The sequence below is a fragment of the Hyperoodon ampullatus genome (assembly GCF_949752795.1).
Source record: "Hyperoodon ampullatus genome assembly, chromosome: 6".
NCBI lineage: Eukaryota > Metazoa > Chordata > Mammalia > Artiodactyla > Ziphiidae > Hyperoodon > Hyperoodon ampullatus.
The window spans coordinates 123,893,631-123,918,991 of NC_136919.1; the positions used below are offsets into that span (position 1 = coordinate 123,893,631).

The 25,361-nt window shown below is 38.1% G+C and overlaps 1 protein-coding gene across 1 annotated transcript in view; it reads right to left on the reverse strand.

The window, feature by feature from the left end:
• The window catches only part of GALNTL6 (polypeptide N-acetylgalactosaminyltransferase like 6), a gene marked incomplete at both ends in the record, with an annotated part of 1,117,369 nt that extends 1,093,339 nt beyond the window's left edge, over positions 1–24,030 (reverse strand). Inside the window, one exon of the mRNA XM_079705645.1 lies at positions 23,893–24,030. Within this exon, the coding sequence (XP_079561771.1) occupies positions 23,893–24,030 (138 nt within the window). The remainder of the gene's footprint in view (positions 1–23,892) is intronic.
• Positions 24,031–25,361: the final 1,331 nt, after the last annotated feature.

Here is a 25,361-nt window from a genome sequence, read left to right on the forward strand (position 1 = left end):
AGAAAAAAAAAAATCACATGATCTCAATAGATACAGAGAAGGCATTTGACAGAATGCAACATCTACTTACCAAAAATGATTTTACCATGTTAGTAATAGAAAGAAACTTTAGTTTTATGATAAATGGTATCTAAAAGTAAAATCATATTGAATAGTGCAATACTGAAACACAATTTCTTAAAATTAGTAATGATACCAGGATGTTTACTATACGACTATACTATGACTATCAAAATTGTAAAACTGTACTGGATACTAGCCTTTACATACATGTGTGTAAATTTTAACATATATTTATTTATGTACATATATTCATTTAAAACAGCATCAAGAGCCTCAAATACTTAGGAATGCATATAACAAAATATATATAATAACTTTATTCATAAACTTTACTCAGAGTATTATTGGGGGACTTACCTGGTGGTGCAGTGGTTAAGAATCTGCCTGCCAATGCAGGGGACACGGGTTTGAGCCCTGGTCCTGGAAGATCCCACATGCCGCGGAGCAACTAAGCCCATGCACTACAACTACTGAGCCTGCACTCTAGAGCCTGTGAGCCACAACTACTGAGACCGTGTGCCACAACTACTGAAGCCTGTGCACCTAGAGCCCGTGCTCTACAACAAGAGAAGCCACCACAATGAGAAACCCATGCACCGCAACGAAGAGTAGCCCCCGCTCACCGCAACTAGAGAAAGCCCCTGCGCAGCTTAAAATTAAGACCCAACACAGCCAAAAATAAATTAATTAATTAATGAAAAAATTATTGGGAAGAATGAAATAAGACCTATATTAATAAATGTAGATAAATGCATGTTTATATACTAAAATCCAAATATTGTAAAAGTAATATATGCTTTCAGTTTAACCCCCCCATTGTTTCTTTTATTCCCTTTCTTGCAAGTTGACAAGTTGATTCCTAAATTTATATGAGACTGTGACAGATAAGAACACTAAGTCCATGATAAAGAAGAACAAAATGAAAGACACACACAGACATCAAAACTGATTTACTGCTTCTGCAATTAAAACAGTACGATATTGACCCAGGGACTAACAACAGACCATTGAAATAAAAATGGGTCCACATATATTTAGTCACCTGATTTATGACTGAGGTTTTATTCAATATATTAGGGGAAAAAGGGTCTTTTCAATAAAAAAGTTTCTAGACTTATATATATATATGTATGTGAATGTGTGTCTGTGTGTGTGTATAAAATAAAAAGGTATTTCTTCCTGTCTCATATCACAAACAAAAATCAATTCCAGAAAGCTCATATTTACCTGAATGTAAATATTAAAATAATAAAAATAACATAGGACATTTTTTAATGACTTGGGTAGACAAAGATTTCTTAAACAAAACACAAAAGCACTAATCATTATAATCACTTATAACAAGATGACATTTATGATGGTAACAAAAAATAAGCTAAAAAGGACAAATTTAGCATGAGTTAAATTAAGTTGTGTGAAATCTTTATGGTGAATATAATACATTTTTATTCAAAGAAACTTTAAAATTCTAAACAGAGATATACCATGTTAAAGAGACATATTTGTGAATGCACAAGTATCTTATCACCTTGAATATAAACCACCCCATAATTTCTCTGTGAAATCAATGCACTCCCAAACAAACCTCAACAGAATCTATGGGTACTTTGACAAACTGTTCATATTTTTAAATTTATTTTTACATAAGCATAAGACCAAGGAGAACCAATAAAATTTTCAATTAGAAGTCCCAAGTGTAAGGAGTTGCTCTATTAAATACCAGACTTATTTAAAAACCTATGTAATTAAGATTTCACTGGTCTAGCATACACAAGTAGGCCAAAAAAAAAAAAAGATAAAAAGATGATCTACAAATATAGAGGAGCATAACGTACAATAGAGTTAGCACCAATCATCACAGATAATAAAACAATTAGTCAATTAATGGTATTAGGACAATTAACATCCTTTTACAAAGAAGTGAAATAAAATAAGACACATCAGTTATGCAAAAACAAACTGCTCATTTCATAGATATGGAAAGTGAGATTTAGGTTAGTAAGCAGTTGACCAAGTTAGGAAGTACAGAGTTTCTAAGCTCAGGCTCTCTTCTCCAAAGCCCTTGTATTATAAATTGCATTACATAAAAATATTAGTAGGTAGTGAGAACCACAAAAGAACACTGAAAAAGGTGACTTTATTAAAATGAAAAAATAAAAAAAAACTCTTGTGTGTGATACAAAACAAAGTATTTAAAATAAAAATTCAATTAACTGAACAAATAAAATGTAACCAAAAAAAGAGTAAATGCTGCAAACAAACAATTCTGAAAAAAAATAAAGAAAAACGACTAGCCATACATAAAGTAAAACTATAAATATACATCAAGGAACATTTGATACAAACTTAGGATAATGGTGAAAGATTCTGGAAAGAGAGGGGCATTCAAAGAAGGAACGTACATGGCAGGGGCTGAGGCTTTCTTCAGTTTTATTTGTTCTGTATTATTTCCAAAGATGAGACTAGGTACATTATATTTCCATATCTTTTTACTGTCTTAAGTTCTTCCTAAGGAATAATCAATTATAAAAACAAATACTTTGATTGGCTCTTAAGCAAGTATTTAACTGTCATTATTGCCCCACAGTTCATAAGCTCGGTTCCGTGTTGGTGAATACTGGACAGTGCAGACTCTGAAGGAATAGTGAGCTGTTTCCAGAAAGATGGGATGTAAAATTAGAAGAAATAATCAGCTATTCTCACACAATTAAAAATATATATTTCCATCAAGCACTTTTCTGAAGTCAGAGCACAACCCAGATTCATACAGAACTGATACTAAGCTCACTGTCTCAGTGCCCACCCCTCCAAGGCAATACTAGAAGAGAAAAGGTGTCAAGGAAGGAAATCCTATTCCTATTAGTTTTGTTATTTTGTGACACTACCTGGATAAATGGTAAATCACCGTGCCATTCTCTTCAGCTCTGAATATTACATAATTTAAATGAATATGTAGAAATTGCAGTTAATATTCCTCTCCCTCCTTCTCCTATCAATTGATTGCACATTATATTACAAGAACTTTCCAGAAATTTTTCATCTTTCTTTAAACAAACCAATATGTTTATTATTCTATTAACTACTGTTATTTTAAAATGAGAAGACTAACGATAAAGTTGATAAGTTGTCTTTAACATGACAAGATATGTCATGAAATGTACTTAACCATTAGCAAGTAACTATAGACATATACTAGTAACAATGTAGAAAACTAATTTATTATTTATTGATTAATGCAACATAATTATTTTCTATTTTCTCAATATGTCACAGCACGTAATTAGAGATTGTCAATAGCTTTAAAAAGTAATTCTGTATCCATAAATAATAAAATACAATATAAATATCTATGCCACTATAGATATCAAATGTACATTACATACTGTGTACTAAATTGCCAGTCTACATAACTAATATATTTTACAGCTAATCCATATTATTAAACCAGAGGTATAAACTATTGTTAAGCTTTAAGACCTAAATAAAAATGCAAAATAATCTAGCATATAACACGTTAAATATTAAAGAGTAAAACAGATCCATCGCATGACATATGCAAAGACGGACCCGTGCACACACTCACATAACCACACAAACGACCTAGTTGAACTTCGAAAGATGTTTTCTATTTTTCTACAGTATTTTGTATATTTTTAAAAGTAGAACACTGTATTCTATTCTTGCAGTAACATAAGTAGAAAACCAAGGAAAATTAAACAGAAAATGCGCTCAATGACCTCACAAATCCATTCAAATTTACTCCTAACCTTTAAATAATGCATTAGCCAAAAAGCTTTTTTCCCAAAATCTGAACACAGAGTGAAAATGCTGAGAGGAACATGCAGAACGTTCTTTAAGTGGTAAACCTAGGTGTTGCCTTTAGTTTTATGACTCTTATTCTCCTTGTTAACTGTGATACAAACATTGCAGCTAAGTGGCTAAGTGTCCTCTCTACAAGGTTCTTCAACTGAAATAACTCTACATTCCGTGGAGAAAACAAAACAAACCACCAACCATAAAGCACTCCCTCCTACTTACACCAATTTTTCTCTATAGGCACCAGCCTGGATCTTTTATCTAAATGCGTCTGACCAATGTCTCTAGTCCTTTACCCCTTGGCCTGTGGCAGTAACAGAGGAGACCACTTGTCATGACCTTCTGGGGACAGACCTTTAAAGGGCATATCTGCGCTTCCCAACACTAGTGTATCTTGCCCCTTCCTCAGATCTGTTAACCACCACATATTGTAAGTGTGTATAAAATGTAACATCTGTCAACCACTCTATATGGTACGGAATGTAAGAGAAAACCTTACAGTACTTCATTATGTTGTTTCCCTGTAAAAGAACTATTTGGAGAGTTTACTAGGATTGGTACCCTAAATTACCAAGCCAATCAATCTCAGGTTCCAGTGGGACATTCCCAAAGGAGGGAAGTATCAGGAACACCTTTGCAAAGCAGTGCTGTTACATGGAAAAGTTCATGAGTCTCAGGAAAATTAAGACTGGAATTCAGCCCAGGCTTGCCTGGTCATTCACAGTGTTGCTTTGGCTAACAAGTGTGCTTAGTTCCTTCATCTGACTTATGAGAAAGTTAGACAAGATTATTTTACTTATCTTGAAATGGCAATCAACCCCATGTGGCAGATGGGAAAACAATATTTGGTTTCAAATAATTACACGCAAAATCACAGAATTCCCTGAAATTGAACATTAATTTTTTGTACTAGAGCATCTGCTTACAAACCGGGTTCCAAGCTTTATCCTAAAGCCAGGAAATATGAAGACTTGGCTGAAAAAGAAAAGTTAATTTAATAAATGAATGAAGTCTTTTTTGGATATTTCAGCTCAAGCAGCTTCTTAATTCATGACGAGAGCATGAAAACATGCATGCAAAGTGTCATGAGAAGGAGATCACACTGCATGTTTGCTCAGCATTTTCAAACAGTTGAAATAATTTCGCTACAGCATTGTGTTTTTACAGGATAAGGATGAGCACGGGTTAGAGAACCACGGTCATTTACAGGAAAAATAAAACAAAATATGTCAGCGTGTTCTAACATAATTCCCATAGTTGAACGTATTTATTTTAATAGACTAGACCGCATGTTTACTGAGTAGGTCAGAGTCTGTGTTATTATAAATCCAGACAGAGACTAACTTAGCAACAGAGTCATCTGATGCTCGATTATAACGTGGACAGTACTGTTAGCAAATACTGGAGTTGAAGAGCGGAAGAAAACACTCCTGCTTTACCATCGTATATAAACCCATTTTATGTAACATTCAAACTATGACACTATGCTTAAACAACAAAAACAAACCGTGCAAGTGAAATATGTAGAAACCACTATCAGAAAAGAAAGTGATCAAAATTTCAGAACCGTTAAGATTTTAACCACGTATTCAGGTGGTTTGTGGCAGAATAGAACTATTTTTTTTCTCTAACTTCAGTCTGTTCTTAATATTATCAGTGTCTACAAATCGTGGCTAAATGCAGTGCCTATTTCACAACTTAATTAAAATTGGACTAGGATACTTGAGAACTCTGAGAATCCATCTACAGATAACATTAATTATTGCCAATAAATATTTCTAATAAATGGAACACAAATGTATGGAAAATATCAGTCACCAGTCTATAGCCATTCACTGTGCATCCGCTGTATGGTGTGATAAACAATGTATACTGTACTTCACATTCAGGCAAAAAGGAAAGCTACTTCTACTATCTCCCCCTAGATTTCATAGATGATTTTTGTGCACTTACCTACTGCTAACCCCACTTAGCATGCCACTAACTAGGTCATGTGGAACAGGCCATAGGGGACAATCACCAAAATCAGATTTGGAACATCTCACACTATTTTATATTGATTAAAGTGAGCATTTAAGGGAAACCTTACAAACTTAAAAGTAGTCCCCAGATGTGTAATCCTGTGTATTTGTATTGAAATGAGGATAAGTGACCTAAAGCATTTTGCTTTGTTGATGGTAGGACTGCATGTTTATGTTTGTCTGGAAATATATACATATTAGCTGCAAATATTCACCACCAGCTAGCAGAAAAACCCACTTAGCCTTTATGCTTTAACTTTGCAACTCTTTCACCTGGGCCCATTGTAAAAAAGAAAAAAATCATTCTTATTCATTATTCCTAAGTGATATTTTTGTTAGTCATAGCTTTATTTATTTTTTTAATTTAATTTTTATTTTATATTGGAGTATAGTTGATTTACAATGTTGTATTGGTTTCAGGTGTACAGCAAAGTGATTCATACGCAAACCCAATAAACCAGAGAACAAAATGACGTTTGCTAAAACAAGAAACAAAATTAGTTTTCAATACTTTCTTGCAGTGCACTTACATATCTATCAACGCTGACAATGGACAAAATTCATACGTGCCTATGACATATATGAAAATACATATATATACGTATATGCATAAATATTCAGTGCCATACATACTGGAAGGAAAATACTATCTAAAGCTAGTCATGGGTAAAAAAATTAAAAGGAGACACAAACCAATAAGAAATGAAATAAATTGATTTATAAGATCTATACGTTAATAGGGAGTATCCTTCCCATCTTCAAGACTAGTTTGCAAAAAATAATAAAACGAATGAGAAAATGCTGACAAACATATTAGAAACTTCCAATTATTTTTTAACATCTTTATTGGAGTATAATTGCTTTACAGTGGCTGTGTTAGTTTCTGCTTTATAACAAAGTGAATCAGTTATACATATACATCTGTTCCCATATCTCTTCCCTCTTGCGTCTCCCTCCCTCTCACCCTCCCTATCCCACCCCTCTAGGTGGTCACAAAGCACCGAGCTGATCTCCCTGTGCTATGCGGCTGCTTCCCACTAGTTACCTATTTTACGTTTGGTAGTGTATATATTTTGAAACAAATATCCGAAGCAAATATTTGATTGCTGTACTGAGATTAAAATATTTTAAAATGTATTCTTTAAAGAAATTTTCATCAGAATTTATATATTGCATCAGTAAAACGAAAATGAAAACCTTTTCATGTGAAAATAATCACAAAAATTAGTATTTGTATATATCTACATGAAAGATACTGATGAATTAACCAGAGTAAGTATATTTCCATTAGATCACTGACAAAGACAGAATGTATCTCAAATAAACGAAAGTATGGAATTGGAGAAACTCAGAGAAACCATGTAAAATTACATGAAGAGTTGTAAATAGGAAACCAATCTTTGGTGTTCAGTTCTGACAAGGTGCTTACAAATGTATGCACATATTTTCTCATAATTAACGCAATACCCACGGACATGTTTTTGTTAGGTGACAGCACCTAGAAAGTTCTGTTTTAGCATCTAAATATTATGACACGAGTCAAGGTGCCATAATACATGAAAGCACGTATTATTTTTCTCCAATTATAAGAACATTTTCAGTGACATTGTGACTTACAAATGTCATTGAAGGGATAACTTTAAGAGAAAAGACCTGATTTGAACAACTCCTTCTAATATACTTCTGCATCTTCTTAAAACTGAATGCAGTCAATAGACCTCCTTGTGTGGAAAATCATTTTCATACACTATTGAGATGAACACAAAAGCAAGTGAAATGAAAGTAGGTCAAAGTGAGGGGACTTGTAGATAGAAATGTCAGAATAAAAAGTTCAAAAATCAAAGCTGACCATAATCCTAGTACAAACAAGAAGAGCTATAACGAATGCGCTTGAAGTAATTTAGCATTGCCATCCCATCAAACACAATGCTACTTAATTATCAGAACAGCAAGAGATTTTTTCCCCAAGACACTGTATTAAATCTGCTTCTACCAAATAAAGCTTGTCATATCTTCTCTAGTTCTTATAATGTTTTCCTAATCTCTTTCATAAGTTTTACCCTTGAATGTTCGCCCTTTCCTGGCTTTAATATCCCTGACACACAACTGCTAATTAAAATAAGCACAGGTAAATCGAGGTAGACTCTTTTCAAAAGGAGGGAAGCTGTTCAAACGAAGGCCTGCGCTTGAGAATCAAACTAACAGACATCCTGAGGTCTGAAACACTGAAATTAAAATAACCCCCTTGAAGTACATCAATCTATACTTCCAAAATGACTTCTTTTAATGGACTGTGCTGCTTTGTACTCCCTTGAAGGTTGTATTAATGAACTCAACTACAGGCTTTTTTATTAATTAGTAAAGTTTTAAAAATAAGCCTTTCCTAAATTGCCACAGTAGTTATTAATGTAAGAGTTATACTCCTGGTGTTTACATAGTTAGGGAAAAAGTAGATTCAGTTATTATATTTTGTTCTTTATCTTCTCATTGCCTTGTCTAAAGGTGACTATCTTTTTTTCACTCAAGTTATCGGTGTCATACATGTGTCCTATACTCAGATAGTTATATGATGAAATCTCATTGTGATTTTCAGTATCAGAATCAAAGTGTTGACATAATAGCATATTTAGTCAGGGTGAGATTGACAGAACAAAAACATGTAAATGGAACCTTAATTCATGAGTAGGACATAGCTTACTTCCTTATATTCATAAACCTAACATGATATTTAGACATACATATTGAGTTGTGCATACTGTACTTTTTTTGTACATCTATAGCTGAAAAGCTCAATTAAGTTCAGTACACAGACAACAACTCATGTCTATCACTCTTCATTTTTTCAAGAAATATTTGTTGAGGGCCTAATTTGTGGGTAGGTAATGCTAGGCTCTGGAATTAAACAGTGGAACATGAAAAGCAACTCTTCACTGTATTAGATTCCTGGGATTGCGGTACTAATTACCACAAACTAAGTGGCTTAAAACAAGAGAAATATGTTCTCTCACAGTTTTGGAGGCCAGAACCCCAAAACAAGGTGTGGGCAGGGCTGCACCAGGTCCGGGGGCTCTAGGAGAGAATCTTCCCTCGCCTCTTTCAGCTTCTAGGGCTGCTGGTGTTCCTCAGCTTCCATGGCTCAGGGCCCCATCCCTCCAATCCCTGTCTCCTTCTCCCTTCACCTCCCTCTTCTGTGTTTCCTTCTGTCCATCAAATCTCCCCTGTGTGTCTCTTATAAGGACACTTGTCACTGGGTTTAGGGCCCAGCAGGATCATACAGAATGATGTTCACATCTAAAGATCCTTAAATTAATTACATCTGCAAAGACCCTTTTTCCAACTAAGGTAACGTTCACAGGTTTGATGGATTAGTATACGGACATATCTTTAGGGGGGGCACCATTTGACCTACTACTAAGTTTAAACACTTACTGATTAATGACAAATAAACTACCTAAACAGGTAGTTAACATACCAACTACGTTCCATCAAAAAGATGGGAAAAAGACATTTATTCTTAGGAAACATTTAGGAAAGCTACTGAACCCAAGATGGGAGATGAGAAAATGTTTCCCAGGGAGAGCGTGAAGAAAAGTAGAAATTACCCAAGCAAGACTGAAGATGAAATCTATGCAAATTCCTAGAGGGAAAAAAAAAAAACATGATATTCTCAGAAACGTAAAAGAGTTCAAAGTGGTTGGAGTTTAGGGAATTGGCAGTGAGCAGTCCTGTTCCTTAAGAATTTAAAATGGTAAAGGCATATTTAAGAATGTGAATTTTCAAGGCATCAATGAATAGATTTACAGATCACAGTGGCCTGTTGGGTTAAGCATTCTGGATCCACCGCGCTGGCTGCCCTGAGGGTGGATCAGAGAGAAGCCCAGGCTGGAGGTGGGAGGACCAAGTGAAGGGTCCCCTACAGAGATCCAGTGAAGTGTTTATGTCCAACCACAGTGGAGACAATGAAGACAGAGAGATTCGGATGAACTCAAGAGAGAGATTTTCCAAAGAATTGCTAGTGCTTAGCAATTAATTGAATTTGAGAGTCGAGACAATGAAGGTCCCAATTATAACGAGTGCCCAGATGGATGACGGTGAACTTCATTTAGACAAGAGACACAGGAGAGAACAGGTGGAGAGAGTGGAAGGAAACAGGAATTTCGTTTCAGACACTGAAAGTTTAAAATACCTGTTTCTAGATTGATGTGTGGACAATATGCTCAAAGGGAAATTTGGATTATACGTCATGATGGAGGTGTTATCACCTCAAATAGGCTAACGGGAGTGATGAGGGTCTGAGTGAGGTGCCCTCCCTCCCAGGGCAAGTCCCAAACAAGAAGCAATCGTAGAGACCCTGAGGAATAGAATATTTCCAGGAAAAGGACAGAAGCTGGAGTCTGTTAAGGACTCCGGTGGACGTGTCTGTGTATGGGTGATGGCTGGGATGGGCAGTGGGGAGAGAACTGACACAGGCATTTGCACGGTGAAGCGACCTCACTTGTGAAGAATCACTCTGTGTTTTTCTGCTCAGCCTTCTTTTTCATTTTCCAACGTTGCTTTTCCCAACCTATTCTCTGCTCAAGTCTCCCCACTCACCACCTCTTCCTCAGATGAAGATGATTGTTTCAAGTAAGAGCGAGTGTTTAGTTAAATTCTCTCAAGTAATAGGACTAGTGAAAAGTACTTTTGGAATTAACTACCGAGAGGCTTCTGGTGACACTGGTGAAGGCAGTTAGCGTACGACAGAGGAGCTGGACCCAGCCTGAGGTGTGTAGAAGCAGGAGAAAGTCAGAAATCGGAGGCATCAAGGTTGATTATTAAGAGAAGGAGAGGGCTTCCCTGGTGGCGCAGTGGTTAAGAATCCAGTGGTTAAGAATCAATGCAGGGGACACGTGTTCGAGCCCTGGTCCGGGAAGATCCCAGATGCCGCGGAGCAACTAAGCCCATGCGCCACAACTACTGAGTCTGCACTCTAGAGCCCGCGAGCCACAAATACTGAGGCCGCATGCCACAACTACTGAAGCCCACGCACCTACAGCCCGTGCTCCGCAACAAGAGAAGCCACCGCAGTGAGAAGCCCGCGCACCGCAACAAAGAGTAGCCCCCGCTCGTTACAACTAGAGAAAGCCCGTGCGCAGCAAGGAAGACCCAGCACAGCCAAAAATAAATACATAAATACATAAAAGAGAAGGAGAAAGATAGGGCAGTAGCTCTAGGGTTGTGTGGCCCTGAGGGATATTTCCTTTGCTTTATTTTAGAAACCTGAGCAGTACTGATGTGAAGGATGGATCAAAGAGGAAAAGGCTGAAAACAAATGAATGAGAAGAAAAAAGTCAATACGTGAAATTGCTAGAAAAAAAAGTTGTGATCCGTAATCTGGATAGAAGTTCCACATTTATTCTAAAGCATGTTGCATGGTGGCAGGAGGCATGTAGACACCTGGGAAATAATGCAGGTACTTTTTCTGATTTTACGGCATGAAGTCTTGTTTCTCTCAATATGATTCTATGCTTTCAGTGAAGAATGAGGCCAGGCTGTCTGCTGAGCATAAGAGAGGTGGAGGCCTGGGGGACCTAGGAGAGAAGAGGAGGTGGGGGGAAGCAGCTTTGGAAAACAGGGAAGAGAGCTAAACAGGAAGGCAGAGAGCGATTCTTTCCTGGTAGTTTTGGCTTCATTGGACCAGTTTGTACTTTTAACTGACAAAAGATCATTTCCCTTGGGGTGACACAACTAAGCAATATTTACTTTCTGATTACATAGTTTGGAAGAAGGTGGCAGCTGCCAGTATTACAAACAAAACAATAGCAACAAAGAACAAACAGCAGAAGCCGTGAGCTAAAAAAAATGTTTCTCACATCTCACATATTTCAAAACTTGGAAATGCAATTAGGCTCAACAGAATCTTTTTTTATGATGCAAAAGACTCAAGTTTTTTGTTGTTTGTGTTTTTTAAAAGTGTTTCAAGGCTTGCATCCATTCATAGGGCTGAGACTTGATCAAATCAATCCCTGCATGAAATGTTTCTTTAAGGAAAACTTCGAAGGGAAAAGGGGAGGTAAGAAGGCTCTGACCCGGAAAAAGGAGAGGAGGCGGGTAAGGTGAGAGATTGGCTTGTATTTCTACCCTTTCTTGAGTAAGATCCCCTTGGCGCCCCCGGTGTTTATCTTTCCATCCATATTTCATATATTAGAACTCAAGATCTCCACCTAGAAATGCTGAGGATCTTGCAGAGCATGTAATTTCCTTCAGCTGGTGGAAGAAAAGTGGAAAGTTTCTAAGGAAGTGAAGCGGAGACACAGTCCTGTTACATAGTTGTTAATCTGACACCCTCTGTTAAACTAAACTAGAAAATGATAAAATTCCCTCCACTGTGGAATCAGAGCATTTTTATTTCCCCTCACCTCCCAGTTTTATACAGCTGGCAATTACTGTGTTTCCAGGCAGTTCCTTCCTTGAAGCACTGGAAGAGGGATTAAGGCGACACTTCATTCCTCAAGTGACTATTCTGCTCTAGTCTGTAGCAGCCTCACTCTTGGTTTTTCCAATTCTACATTATTGTTGGAAGCAGCCAGAAAATAACCTTTAAATTCCAGTTACGTAAAATAATAAAATATTCAACCGCGAAGACCTTCTTAGATAATCCTCTTTGGAAGCTTAGGCTGATTGAATGATACATTTTATAAAATATTTTTTATCCCTTGAGGGCAGAATACTTACTGAGAAATCAACACCGTGTGGAGAGAAAGGCACGAAAAACCTGGGGGCAAGGTCCTCACAAGAGCACTGGTGTCAATGGATATGGCAGGAAGAATTAAGTTCCCTGTTGAAACCTAGTTTGCTCCTGACATGTAGGGCTGTATGAGACCTTGGTTCAAATTAGGAAAACTTTCAAAGTAAGAGCTGTATTATTTCTGTATGGGCTACTGAGAGTAAAAAACTGAAAGAAAAAGAAGTTAAAGGTGCTTCAATTTTTTTGAAATGCAAAAATATTTATATCCTCATGATGGGTCTATGAAAGAGATGGTGTAGGGACGTACTTTTCCTTTTTATCCAACCTCAGTTCTCTAGATTCTAACAGGTAATAATAGCTAACCTCAGTTCTCTAGATTCTAACATGTAATAATAGCTAACTCTTTAAAATAGCTTGCTATTTGAAAATGAGAAATGCACCCCAATGTTCATAGCAGCATTATTTACAATAGCCAAGATATGGAAGCAACTTAAGTGTCCATTGACAGATGAGTGGATAAAGAAGATGTGGTACATATACACAATGGAATATTACTAAGCCATAAAAAGAATGAAATAATGTCATATGCAGCAACATGGATGGAATTGGAGGGCATTATGCTAAGTGAAATAAGTCAGACAAAGAAAGACCAATACTGCATGATATCACTTATATGTGGAATCTAAAAAAGTACAACAAACTAGTGATTATAATGAAAAAGCAGTAGACTCACAGATATAGAGAACAAACTAGTGGTTACCAGTGGGGACAGGGAAGGGGGCAGGGGCAATATAGGGGTAGGAGAGTACAAGGTACAAACTATTATGTATAAAATAAGTTACAAGGATATATTGTACAATAGGGGGAATATAACCAATATTTTATAACGACTACAAGTGGAGCATAAACTTTAAAAATTGTGAATCACTATATTGTACAGCTGTAATGTACATAATACTGTACATCAACTTCAATAAAAAAACAAAATAAATTTTAAAAAATAGCTTGCTATGTGCAATCCAGTTTTCCAAGCATTTTATGCATATTAACTTATTTAACCCTCACATCAACTCAATCAAGTGAGAAATGTTTTTATACCCATTTTAGAAACAGGAACTCTAAGACTCAGAGAAGAGAAATAACTTGCTCAAGGTCAAACAGGTAGCAAGTAACAGAACTGGAACTAAAACTAGGCAGCCTGGCTCTAACGTCCGTGCCCTTAACTACTGTGCACGTTTCCTTTCACAGTTGAGTTAATATATAATTTCTTGTGTTGCTATGGTCTAGGATATTTCCAATGTAGTTGCATTATATGGGAAATTATACATAGTCCAACATTTTGTATTGGTAGAATAAGCACTGTATGATCTTGATAAATTTTTAAGAAATCACTTTGCATTTACAATATAGGATAGTAATTTTACATATTTCATGTTTGTTGTGACTAGTTAAGAACAGCTTAACATGGTATCTTACACATGGTAAGAACTCAGTGTTATATAACTTTATTATTAATAGAGTATCTTTTACTATTTTACTCTTATTGCTTTTATCATCATTTTATTACTTTTATTATTCCTAAACTATTTTGAAATTCTCGGCAACTGAAGACTATTATCTCCTCATCCTTATAATAAATACCTCCACCCCATCCCATCTACCCTATTATAAACTTAATGCCTTGCTTTTTTCCTTTATTCTGTGTATCTGGTCATTATCTGCATTTATTTTGACAAGTACACTGTGGTCTTATTGGTCAGGTGGCTGCATGGTTTTTGGCATCCTCATTCAATATTACAATCTTCAGTTGTTATTATAGGAATACATATATAATTTAAATTACATGTATATCAGATAGATAGATAGATGAGATACAGTTTCCCATTTTACGGCACATTTCACAAATGTTTAATTACCTCTACAAATTAGTAAGACAACGGCATAGGGAAATTCTCAGACCTCCCTGCCAAGAGGCTCTCAAGCTATTAAAAGCACAGGCTCTGAATTTACCATTTAGCGCAGGACAAGCTTTTCTGCATCTCTCCTGCTTGTCTGCACCACCTCCATCCTCCTCAGCAGCCCGTTCCTCGCTCTCTCTCTGCACCAGCCTTCTTCTCGCTTCCATGGTCTCCTGTCCACCAGGACCCCACGTTCAGCCCTTCAATGTCAGCGTCGATCCCACCAGTAACTCTTATCTATTCGTCTTTCCATTTAACCTTTCACGACTTTGTTTAGTCCTCTACTGCCCTGTGTAACTCCCATCCCGAGAGTACAAGTAACCACCAAACCCGATGACCTTTTCAGAGTCCTCACTTGCCATAAACTATGTAGCTCTTAACTCAGATCATTATTTTCTCTTTTTATGGACCCAGAGGGCATGGACTCAAATTTTGTCTTTGCACCTTACTTAACTGTGAATTGGGGCTCTATAGAAGCACCTGTCTCAATGAATCACTGGAGGGTTAAATCAGTACAGAAAACACTTAGGGCCTGACATAAATATCACACAAGAACATGTTTTCTCTACCTCTTCTAAACTCTAAATAATTAGAATATCTATTTCTTAAAAAATGATTTAATCCATCCCTCTATTATAGGTGTCGTACATGCCTTTTCTTAACTAATAAATCGTAAGCTCACTGAAAACAGATTTCTCTCTTCATCACTCATTTGCCTCAGGGGCTACACAGTATTCTGCACATACCAAATAAACATCTATTTTATCAATAATGGACAGGCAGATCCATAGTGGTATACTTTATACGTTTTATTATATCTTTATTAGATGTACACAATATTAAGTTTATTTACTACCTTCTATGGATATTCTAAAAACTGAAAAAATGGTAGTAATACTATTTGCTAAGCTTCTCTCAACTGAGTATTTATTATGTACCAATTTGCATATATTAATCCAATTTGTTCCCTCTGCTACCGTTTAGGAGGTTCTATCTGTGTCAACATATGAGGAACTGTGGTTCAAAGATGTAAAATGTCTTGCCCAAGAGGATGGATTTTGGAAAGTGGTGAGACCAGCATAAGAACTTGAAGTATCTGACTTTCCCTCAGCCTAACCCCAACCCTGTCTAATTTTCATAACAAGACAGGGCTCAACCCTGTAGGGGTGAAGGCCTGCAGGAGTTCAGATCATTCTCTTCCTTTTCTAAAAGCCCAGCACACACACAGAGAAAATGCTCCTGTGTACTGCTCGTTTCTTTGTTTCATGAATATCAATTGTATCTCTCTAATTCACTAGTGAGAAAATTAAGAATGGGTACAACACCGTATGCTTTTTCTACATCCCCCTAACTCTACGGAAGGAAACAGTTACCCTATAAAGAACTTCTTAGCTACTGAAGTAGTTAACAATCGTTTCCACTCAGCTTTTTAATTTCTGTCTTCAGAATTATTCAGTGCCTCTGATAACCAAGACTTAAACAACAAAAGTTTAAGTTCTCAGACTCTGACTTGCAATTAATGTAGGGGAAAAAAATGCCTATATGTGAGCCATGGACTTTATTTGTTATAGCAAGTCAGGGTGGTCCCTACAAAGAAATACCACTGTGTTTTTCCTCTTTTATTAAAAGCCTCAATTTTAGAAAAATATTCAATATACCCAAAAAATCAGTTTTTTTGCAATAAATGATTATATGTAAAATAAAATTAACAACTTGCCCTTAAATACTGGACCAAAAAATTATGGGAAAAAAAAAGCCCTTTTACTTTCTAGACCTTATTTATTTGTTTCTTCAACAGTCCTCTCCGCCAGATTTAACATCCCATGGCAAGTCCTGTACCACATTCACTGCTCTGCTGTGCTGTCTTGACATTGCCTTGCAAAGAGAAACCATCTGTAAATATTTATTAAGCAAACACTAATTACCTTGCTAAAGGCAATGATTGCTTATAAATGCTTATACTATGTATAACTATGATCTATATTCATTAACCCTTATTATGTGCTGTTCAAGATACTAAGCATTTCACCCTCACCATAAATAACAACACAAGAAGGGTATCATCAGCTCCATCTGACTTAGAGAAAACTGACCAGAGGAAGAGCCATGACTCGCTAAATGTCTCAAAGTGCTACGTGCTGGAACCAGCCTAATTACTAAAGGAGAACGAGACAATATGGAAATTCTGCTATTTTTCCTCAAATTAAGTTCAAGTGGATTCTCTTGCTGGGGAGACATACCACATTTAAGGAAAAAGAAAAAAAAAAAAAAACTCACTCAAACCTGAGTGGGAGTCCCGACAATTTGGTCCTTTTATTACAATAAGTCCCCTACATACAAACAAGTTCCGTTCCAAGAGTGTGTTCGTAAAGTCCAATTTGTTCATAGGTACAAAAAAAGTTAGCCTAGGTACCCAACTAGTACAATCGGCTATACAATACTGTACTGTAATAGGTTTATAATACTTTTCACACAAACAATACTTAAAAAACAAGCAAAAAATAAAATATTTTTAATCTTACAGTACAGTACCTTGAAAAGTACAGTAGTCCAGTACAAGAGCTGGCATACTGGTGCTGGCATCGAGTGAACAGGCAAGAAATAAAGATGCTGTACTACTGCACTCTATACAGTCCTGTAAGGTAAAGTACACAAAAGCACAACCACTTGTACAGAATGCACACACGTGACAATGTACGCCAGACACATGGGCTAACTCACGTGACTGGACATGCAAGTGCACGTTCGTATCTTTGAAAGTTTGAACTTGAAGGTTCATATGTAGGGAACTTACTGTATAATAAAAAAGATCAAAATGACAATAAAATCTCCTGACTGTGGCTTTCTAGACTTCAAGGACTGAAGTAACATTCCATTGAGGGTTTGAGAACTTTAAGTAAATTCGAAATGAACCTCTTCTGTTCTCACTGAGGCACAACATTCCCTGTAACAGAGAGATGGTAGCCACCACCACAGCCTCTGGCAGCCACCACCACGGCCTCTGGCAGCCACCACCACAGCCTCTGGCAGCCACAACCACAGCCTCTGGTAGCCACCACCACGGCCTCTGGTAGCCAACACCACGGCCTCTGGTAGCCAACACCACGGCCTCTGGCAGCCACAACTTCCTTGATAATATTACTGGATAACAATAAATTGCACTATTTATAATCTGTGCACCTCTCACAGGCTAAATCCTTATTGTGATTTTCACACTTCTAGAGACACATGCACTTGTCTTTCTCCCTCTCCATACTTTCCTAGAATTAAATTAATAACATTTAAATGAGCTTCCAACTCAGCGGATGAACAGTTTTGTTGCAGAGCCAAAGCAATGCAAAAAGCAAGAAGTTACAAAAGTACAAAAAAAAATTGTAGAAAGTGAAACAGTTGGGTGGATTTATTTTTTCTTCATAAGTGAGACCATGTGTGTGGATGCATGTACATGTATATGTGTGTTGCTAAATAAGTATGTGAAATGAATACATTTAATTGGAGAATGCTGCCAATCTGGCCCATACTTTTTCCCACTAAACTGGAAGTAGAAAAGGAGAAGAAAACTTTGATGTGATTTACCTTAAACCCTAGGTATACCTTTATTTCTTCACCCTCTTTCTGGCCACCATGTTGGAGTCTGGTAGTAACAGACATTAACATATTAGTTGGGGATGGTGGGGCTCCTCACCAAATGTTTCTTGACATTTCTGGATGCCTTGCCCCTTCTTTTCAACTTTAAATAAAACCAGTATAGATATTTTCGTGCCTGTCTAAATACATATTCTCAGTGGCACGAATGTGTCTTATTTGTTCTTTTTGGTTGTCTATTCAAGCATCACCACTACATTTTGAGCTAATTCAGGAAGAGTTAGCTCTGTGGGGTGATGGACAGAGGTCCTAAGAGAGCAAGTACCTCATTTATGAGAGTCTGTCTTCAGAACGTCTCCAGAACGTCCTATTTCTTTGCACATTTGCACCTTTGACTCTATAACAGCACTTTTGTAAACACACATGTAAAAATGAAGGAAGGAGAAGAATAACGTGGTCGCGTCTGGTGGTTTTAAGAATCTGACGTATCGCCTCATCATAAGCAAGCCAAGCAAATGAGAATGAGAGGCTGCTGGACCAAACACCTCCTGACCTGAGGACACACGCCACTTACACCAAGAGTTATTTGAACTCTTTTCCCTTCTTTCAGATTACCCTGGGTGCACCTTAGCTGACTTTCATTTGTATAAAGTATTCCAAGGAGAGATGCCATTGCAAACTTCCTTACAGGTTGTCATGGTGACTCCTGACAAAACTTCCTCACACAAAACTCAATTATCTTCTCTACACACTAAAACAACAAACTTTCTCACCCTTCTGCCTATACATTCCACCCTTGATTTGGTTTCTCTTATAGAAAAATAAAATGTAAAGGAGGTTAATTGATTCAGCACACCTTGTTCATAAATGAACAGAGAGAAAAAAAAAAACAACTATCTCATTTTTTTAACAGACTGTGAACATAAGATACTGTTCCATGCTGTCTCCCACGGGGCAAGCTGGTGAACTAATCATGTCCAGACCCACTAGGTCACAGCCAATAATTAAGGCACTTGGTATGGGGGTCTGTGTGTTGCAATCCTGGAGTGCGTCAGGATGGATTTTCCCTAAATTCAAGAAAAGGTCCTCCAGCACCCTAATTTAAAATCTATATCTTAGCTAATTAAGACCAGTATGGCTCAAACCAAAGCATCACTTCACACCTAGTGTGCTGACAATGTACCACCACCCTGAGTGCAGGAGGAGTGAAAACCTTACTTTTTTTTTTTTTTTTCTTCTCCTGTTTTTAGCTCTTCCAATATCTAAGATGTTTGCTGGAGAAGAAACACAGACACTCTTGCAGCTTTATGGTCAGGGTGACAAAGAAAAGCATGACAAGATTTGCATACACTCGGCTCCAAATATCTGACATCTTCACATCACGAGATAAGTTTAAAATGCCACAGAAAACAGTTCTTGCCAGAAAGATGAATCCTCCCCCTCACAAGTGTGGTGCTGATTGATGCTGGAAAAGTTGGACAAAGATGCTGAGGAGTCTCAGGGAAGTTTTGTTTTGTTTTGTTTTAAATAATGGAGGTTAAGTCCCACATCTGTCAAGTACAGTTTACTTGTGGATCTGATTAAAAGCAAAATATTACACCACAATATTTTCCACAGCCAAGATGTGATCTCAGGACTTACCATGCAAGCTTGATTAGCCCTGTTTTATAAATAGAAATTCTGAAGTACAAAGAAATAAGAAAGTTCTACAATTTAAAAGTGACTTGAGTGTCTAGTGTTTTTTGGTTTATTTCATATGGTCAAAAATCCAAGCCAAACGTAAGCTTCTAAAATCATTCTGAACAATTCTGAAAACATGTGATTTAAAGTTCTGGGATTTCGATCCTTGTTTTTATTTCAAAAATTGCAAAACCCTCTTCATATTCTGAATATTCTTGAATTATTATTCTTGCACTCATATTGAGAATTGAGTTGCATCTCAACTTAGTTGCTAAACTACTTTACAGCTGCTTTAAAAAAAATAATCTCTTTAATGTATTTAAGAAAAGATTGTGTCTTGGGGTCCTTTTTATTTACCTGTACTTGCATAAATGATTACAAAGAGAGGTATAATAATGCTGGATGCAGTAGTTTTGCTCTAAAATATTGCTTTGCTCTAACTATCATCCTAGGGCACAGCTTAATTAAGATCTAAATATGTAACTTCAATTCAATTGCAGCTGAAACCAGGGAAGAGCAGCAATTCAAAGTCTAAAAGAATGAAATTAGGAATTACTATACAATAACTCTACAGTAACCATTTCAGCTAAATATCAAATTCATTATCAACAGATTATTTTTAATACATGTATATATTTCTAAAACACATAAAGGAGATACCTAAATCATCCCAATAACAACCAAAAAGCAACAAATATAACTTGACTGAAAATAACATGACAATTATGATTGATCATTTAATAACATCTAAACAGGAACTCTAAAATATTTTATAAAATCATAATTTTTATAAATTTTTCACAGAAATCTTAAAATTCTTAAGAGCTTAATATTTATTTCTGCAAACTTGATTCCAATTGTGCAGAGTCCAAACCATAAAATTAGCCTCTTAATTATTCCATTATTATAACTTTTTTTGCTCCTCATTGGTTGTGTGAGGGGGAAAAAACAAGCCTTTTAGGTGAAGAATTTAGGGGTTTTTATTTCATATTTTTCCTGCATCATAGATGGGGCAAATATTTTAATATCATGGGAATTATTACACATATTACTTTTAGTGGGAAAGTACTAGAAATACAAGTGATTAACTTGTAATAGTACAGAAGACCTGAGAAAATATGTGTGAAATAGTAAACATCATGACAATTAACACACAGTGTCTATCCATGTTTGTTTTCTCTTTTACCTCCCTTTAATTTATCTCAGAATATACTAAAACCATTTATACTGAGTAGCAGACACACAAACTGTTAGTGATGTGCTCTGATAAGATACAAGTGAAGAGGATTTTTAAAGTATCAGCCATTCCATTATGTTGAATTTCCATGAAGTATTTTCCTGCAAGCCACTGTACATTAAACTGTTTAAAACAGTGAAGGTTTCCCACTCCTGGGACCACACTTAGAACCAGGACTGCCCTGTCCCACAGAATGGCTGCAAAACCAGATTCTTCCTCCAGCATGTGACTGGTTTGGACTCCTTCAGTGCTGACCACTGCCAATGATAAGCACGTTATCCCTTCCCATAGCATTTTACAACTTGGTGATAATATATAGTAAAAGATGGCTTTTGAAGAACAGTTAGCAATTAACCATGAAAATGTCTTTTTAAAAGAAAAGTACAAAATTTAAATAACACATTACCCAATAGTCAAGTTATATGCTTCAATTGAAAACTTATGTATTTAGCTGACTTACTAACTTTGAAATGTAGATACATTAGCAAAATACTACATCACAATATTAAGCATGCTTAATCCCTCATTGCAAGTCACTTTTTACTTGGTCAAGTGCATATATATATATATATATACACACACACACCCACATATATATGCAGATATATATATATGACTTAACTTACTATCCAATACCTGTATAATAACGTCAACATATCCTAATTTTCTAATTTTCTTTCCAATTAGATTTAATGATAGAATAAAACCAATGAAATCTTATATTTTCCTGTTTTACAATGAAGTCTATCTTTCAGTAAGTGATTTCTACCTTTTCAACTTTATTTTGTATATGTAAGAAAGTATTCGTTTTAAAATCATTATTTAGGCTAAAAAATACTCAAGTATGCAACTAACATTCATTTTACGGCACATACTGCCTTTTGTTTATTCTTGGTTTTAAAACTGCTACCGAGGACCCTTAAGCTGGAATGCCACAAGACCCCCATCAATCTCAGTTATTTACTCGACAAGGTATGAAACTTTGAGAAACAGCCCCTTCTGTTGCTGCTCCATTCCTTTCACACCCACTAATTTTTCACCTGATATTAAATATCATTTGCACCACAAAAGAACCAGAAACAAGAAAACTGTTTTAGAGATTATAATAACAAGCCAGAGAGTTGGTTTGCCATACTTTATTTTTTTTATGCCATTGAACAAACAGATTTCTCATTAAGGGTCAAAATCAATAGAGCTGGTGGGAAAGTTGTAAATATCTCATTAATAAGATTAATTAGTGTTTTATGTTAGCTATCCCAGCAATAATTCAGATGGCCACTGTTAATTGAATTAGCAAAATTCAAGGAAAAATCATTTTGTTTTTGTCATTTTATCAATATTGGAATGGAAATCTTAATAGTAGTAATTTTAATAATTAACTACTAATGTTAACAAAATCTCACTTTCTCTTAAGGGTTGGAGAAATAAATGATCTATATAGGGCAAAAAAGTTTCACATCCAAAGTATCCACCTTCTTTTTTTATTGGAATGACAGAATATACTTCAAAGTTATACCCCTATTAGAAAGGATGACAGAAGTCAACAAGGAAATGAAAGCATGTCAGCGCTTTCCCTCAGAATTCCAATCCACCAAAGCCCATAAGCAACTATTTATCTTTAAAGTTTAGAGACTGGTAAGGACTACTTGTCATAATGAAAAAGCAGACTATTTCCATGTATTTTACAACTAACCACTCACTGTGTAAAAAGAAATTCCACTTTATTAAGTATAAGATCGAATATTTAATTGCCATAAATAAATATTCCTGTTGTCCACAACTGGGCTACCTAAACGCCTTCTGTGTGCGGAAGGTACATAGTGTACATGGGCGATGACCCTTGAAATTAAGAACATTAATATTCCGAGGTGATGCACAGGACCAGCTGAAGAAGTGGTACATCCGTATCATGAGGAAGGCTTCACTCTGTTGTTAAAAGTTTAATCGCAGAAGCTAGTTTATTAGTAAACAAGGAATTCAACAATATTGAATCTCATCAACATTTTGTGAAGGATATTTTGCTTTATTGTTAAGAATGATAGTTATTTTGATCCATGTTAAGATATGATGAGCGACGCACGCACTAAGGGACTGCATATTGTGTGTGTGTGTGTGTGTGTGTGTGTGTGTGTGTGTGTGTATCCACTACGTGGTGTTATGGACATGAAGGTAAGCGTTTAGCAACAAACTTATTGCCAGACTGCGAAACGGAACGACCTCCTTAGTAACTGCCTGAAGACCTCCCCACCGCACCTTAGCAACAGCGAAGGAGAAAGAGACTTTACGTTTCCACAGGGCAAAAAGCTGTTCCTAAGCAAAAATTACAACCCAAAATATAGAAAACTGTAACTTGGTTTTTGAGAACCCCTTCACAAGTTTCACGATTTAACTGGCCCAATTCACTTTAATACAGACACACAAACTCCGTGAGAAGCAAACACAATTCCCTGAGACTGAACCGGTACCAAGCCCTCTCCCACATCACACAAATGAGCACAGTTAGCTACCTTTCATCACCTCAAGCCAAAAATCAACCTAAAGATCAACGGTGAGAGGTTATGTCTTCCTCTTGGCCTCTCATCCTTCTTTTCTAGTTTATTTGGCATTTCTCCCATGCCATTGATCGCGACCTTAAAACGGCTACTTGCTTAAACCCCAAAGTGTCTAGAGTCCTGTAACATCAGCTCTGCAAAGACTTGGGAGCGAACCCAAGGATGCCGCACACCTGCTAGCTGTGGCCGCGGCTGCAAACTCCCCAGCCTCCCCAGCCTCCTGGGATCTTTCCCAGGTGAGCGCGGCACTTACCTGCTGCTCTCCGGGCTCCGTCGATTTCACCAGGTGCTTATCCTTGTACAGAGACCAGAGACCGATACTGGGCAGGAAAATTACAGCCACCATGAATAACAAAGTCATCTGCAGAAACCTCTTCTGTTTCCTCTTCATCGCAAATGATCACAGAGAAGAAAAGTTGAAGGAGATGGTTCTCTGACCGCCTCTTGTGTTTAAAGCCAAAGTCCTTTCCTCTCCCCTGAGAAGCACCAGAAACTGAGGAGAAGCTGAAAACTTTTGCTGTGTGCTCAGCACCAAGGTGCACGATTCAGACGGAGTTGGGCGTCTGCAGAAGCAACGCAGAGTTACTTTCCCCCCAGAAAACTATGACGAAGGCATCATCTATTGGCTCAGAAGTAAATGACTTGACTGGGGAAATCATTCAGCCTATCGACCTCCCATTAGAAGAGCAACGGAGTAAATATGATCGTTTCAGAGACTAATCATAAGTTATGAAAAGGTCAATAGCATGCCGGATACTGAAGAAAACGGGGGTTTGGAGGGCTGGGCTGGCGAGGCGCGGGTGAGCAGGAGTTCTGCGTGGGAAGCGGCTCAGCCCGAGCAAGTGGCAGGAAGAGAAGGGTCCGCTCTTGACACGGAACATCCCCTTTCCCGACTTCCCTGGACGTCTCCTCCTGCGCTCCACCTGGGATTAACCCACCTGAACTCAAGTTCAAGCCCCTCCGCGGCCAGAGCGCTGGCGGGCTCCCGGGGGTCCGGGCGGGGAAGTGGGGTCCGGGGCAGAAGTGCTGTTGGGAGCGAGGTCCGCGAACTCCCGGGCGCTCACGCACGGTGCCGACCACCCTCGTCCCCGGGCAGCGGCTCGGCGCCCCGGGCGCCCGGGGGCGGGAGGCTCCGGAGGTTCGTGGAGTCCGGCCGGGAGGCGGCGGCGCCGCGCCGTCCGTGCTCGCCCGGCGCCCGGGCTGCTGTCCTCCGCCAAGTGCGCGCCCTGCCCATCAATCGCTGCCGCTCCTCGGCGACGCTCTCACGCCCCGGCGCTCCCGTGACCATCCTCTCCCGGCGACGGAACGTGCTCCGAGGATCATCGTCGCACCTGGAGGGCGATGCTCTCACGCTCCCCACGCCGGGGAGGGAGGGTGGCGCCCGAGCTGAGCGGGCTCGCGGGGCGCGCGCGCGCGGAGGGCGAGGAGGCAGGGGCGCGCGCTGCTCCCGGCGCCGTAGCCTGGTCGCCTGCCTGCGCGGGGACGAGGCTGTGCCGGCCACGTGCGGGAGCCCGGGCCGCGGGGGGAGGGCACTCCCCCGCTGCCAGCTCCTATATAAGCCCGCCGTGACGCCGGGAAGCGGAGGACGGCGACGCCGCCGCGGGACCGGGACTGCAGCCTCTCGTCTACGAGACCTCCTGTCTCCGCCGGGGCCGTTCGCGCGACCTCGGACCCGCGGGGAGGCCGGCGTCCCCGCTCACCTCACCCCGAAGGCGCCAGGCC